This window comes from Zingiber officinale, chromosome 11A (genome assembly GCF_018446385.1).
Source record: "Zingiber officinale cultivar Zhangliang chromosome 11A, Zo_v1.1, whole genome shotgun sequence".
NCBI classification, from domain to species: Eukaryota; Viridiplantae; Streptophyta; class Magnoliopsida; order Zingiberales; family Zingiberaceae; genus Zingiber; species Zingiber officinale.
Window position 1 is genome coordinate 71237990 of NC_056006.1, and position 1445 is coordinate 71239434.

The window sequence follows — 1445 nt, forward strand, 5'->3', positions numbered from 1 at the left end:
TCTCGTGCTCAGCCTGATCCTCATAATCAGCATCATGTCATGGAGAGGTTGACCTCACCGCACTCTACTTAAATCTCTATACATATTGGGCCTATATGCATTTTTCTTTTCCTTCTATGTTTCTCTCCCTCTCTTCCGCTGCCACTTGAGTCTGCTTGGCTGCTGCTTGGAGTTGATCTGCTTGTGGACAGATGGCGGACTGGGGGCCGGTGTTCGTGGCGGTGGTGCTCTTCGTGCTGCTCTCGCCGGGGCTGCTCTTCCAGGTCCCGGCTAAGGGTCGGGTGGTGGAGTTTGGCAACCTGCAAACCAGTGGTATGTCCATCTTCATCCACTCCATCATCTTCCTCGGCCTCGCTGCCGTCTTCATCCTCGCCATCGGCGTCCACGTCCATTTGGGCTAGCTGATTAATTACTAAAATTAAGCTACCAACTTCTTGTTAATTTGGGTGTGAAATTTGGAGTTTTAATTAAGTTTCTGTACTAATTAAGTGAATTAATAAGGTGCTGAAATTAAATTATGAACAGCTTCATTTTTATTTGTTTTTATTGGATGACAGGAGTAATTAATAAGCTCCTTAATTATAATTTACTGCGTGCCTTGCTGTGCTAATTAATTAATTAACTGTGTTATAAATGAACAAAATGACACTGATTGAAAAGGAAATGAAATATATAAACAAAGTTCGTGGTTGTTCAGCTCTATTGACTAAGTCGCTAATGTTGTTGGTGAGTAACTATCATGATCACATGCCAAAAACATCCCTATCGTTCCACTACATTGCTATAATTGAGAGAGTTCTACGACTCCAATGATATATAAATCGATTTTACAAGATTGAAATGAAAACAATAACGATACATCAAGATCAAATTAAAGGATGCATGTATAAGATCTAACTATCATCATTTAAGGCTACAATTACAAAATTGAATTACAATAATGGCAAAATTGAATGCCGACTTGAATCCAGTGCTAAAGTCATTATAACCCTTATTTCTTGCCAGAGTAATTCCTACAATACAACGAAAGTCTTCTACTAGAATGGACAGCAACTTTAGTTCCTTCTCAATAGGGAAGAAAGAAAGAAAAAGAGTCAACAATTCAGCAAGATACCCAAATGAATTTTGACCTCTTTCTTTAATACAATGGCTCATCCTATAGGCACCATTCACTTAAAGGGCTCATAACCCGTTAACAACCCATTGATATTAATAAACTAGATTATTGGATCTACACATTTAATTCACATCCAAAACTTAAACTCTTATTCATGCATCAAGTATTAAATCACTTAATTGAGATTTAATTCCCTAATGGTAAAATCGTTGTGTGTTATTATTAATCTTGTATTAGCTCACTTTATGGAGACATAATCCTTGTAATCCTGTCCGAAAGCGAGAAGCTGGAAAGCTGGGAGGTGACGGCTTCGCTAACTAGATGTGAA

General features: G+C 38.3%; 1 protein-coding gene across 1 annotated transcript; it reads left to right on the top strand.

Moving 5' to 3' along the window:
• LOC122032018 lies at positions 1-534 on the top strand. Its single transcript, XM_042591261.1, has one exon. It carries the CDS (start codon positions 192-194, stop codon positions 399-401), a length of 210 nt encoding a protein of 69 aa, XP_042447195.1. The 5' UTR covers positions 1-191; the 3' UTR covers positions 402-534.
• Positions 535-1445: the final 911 nt, after the last annotated feature.

Excerpts from the sequence above, each read along its gene's own strand:
- LOC122032018 (XM_042591261.1), top strand. The coding sequence starts at position 192 with ATGGCGGACTGGGGGCCGGTGTTCGTGGCGGTGGTGCTCTTCGTGCTG.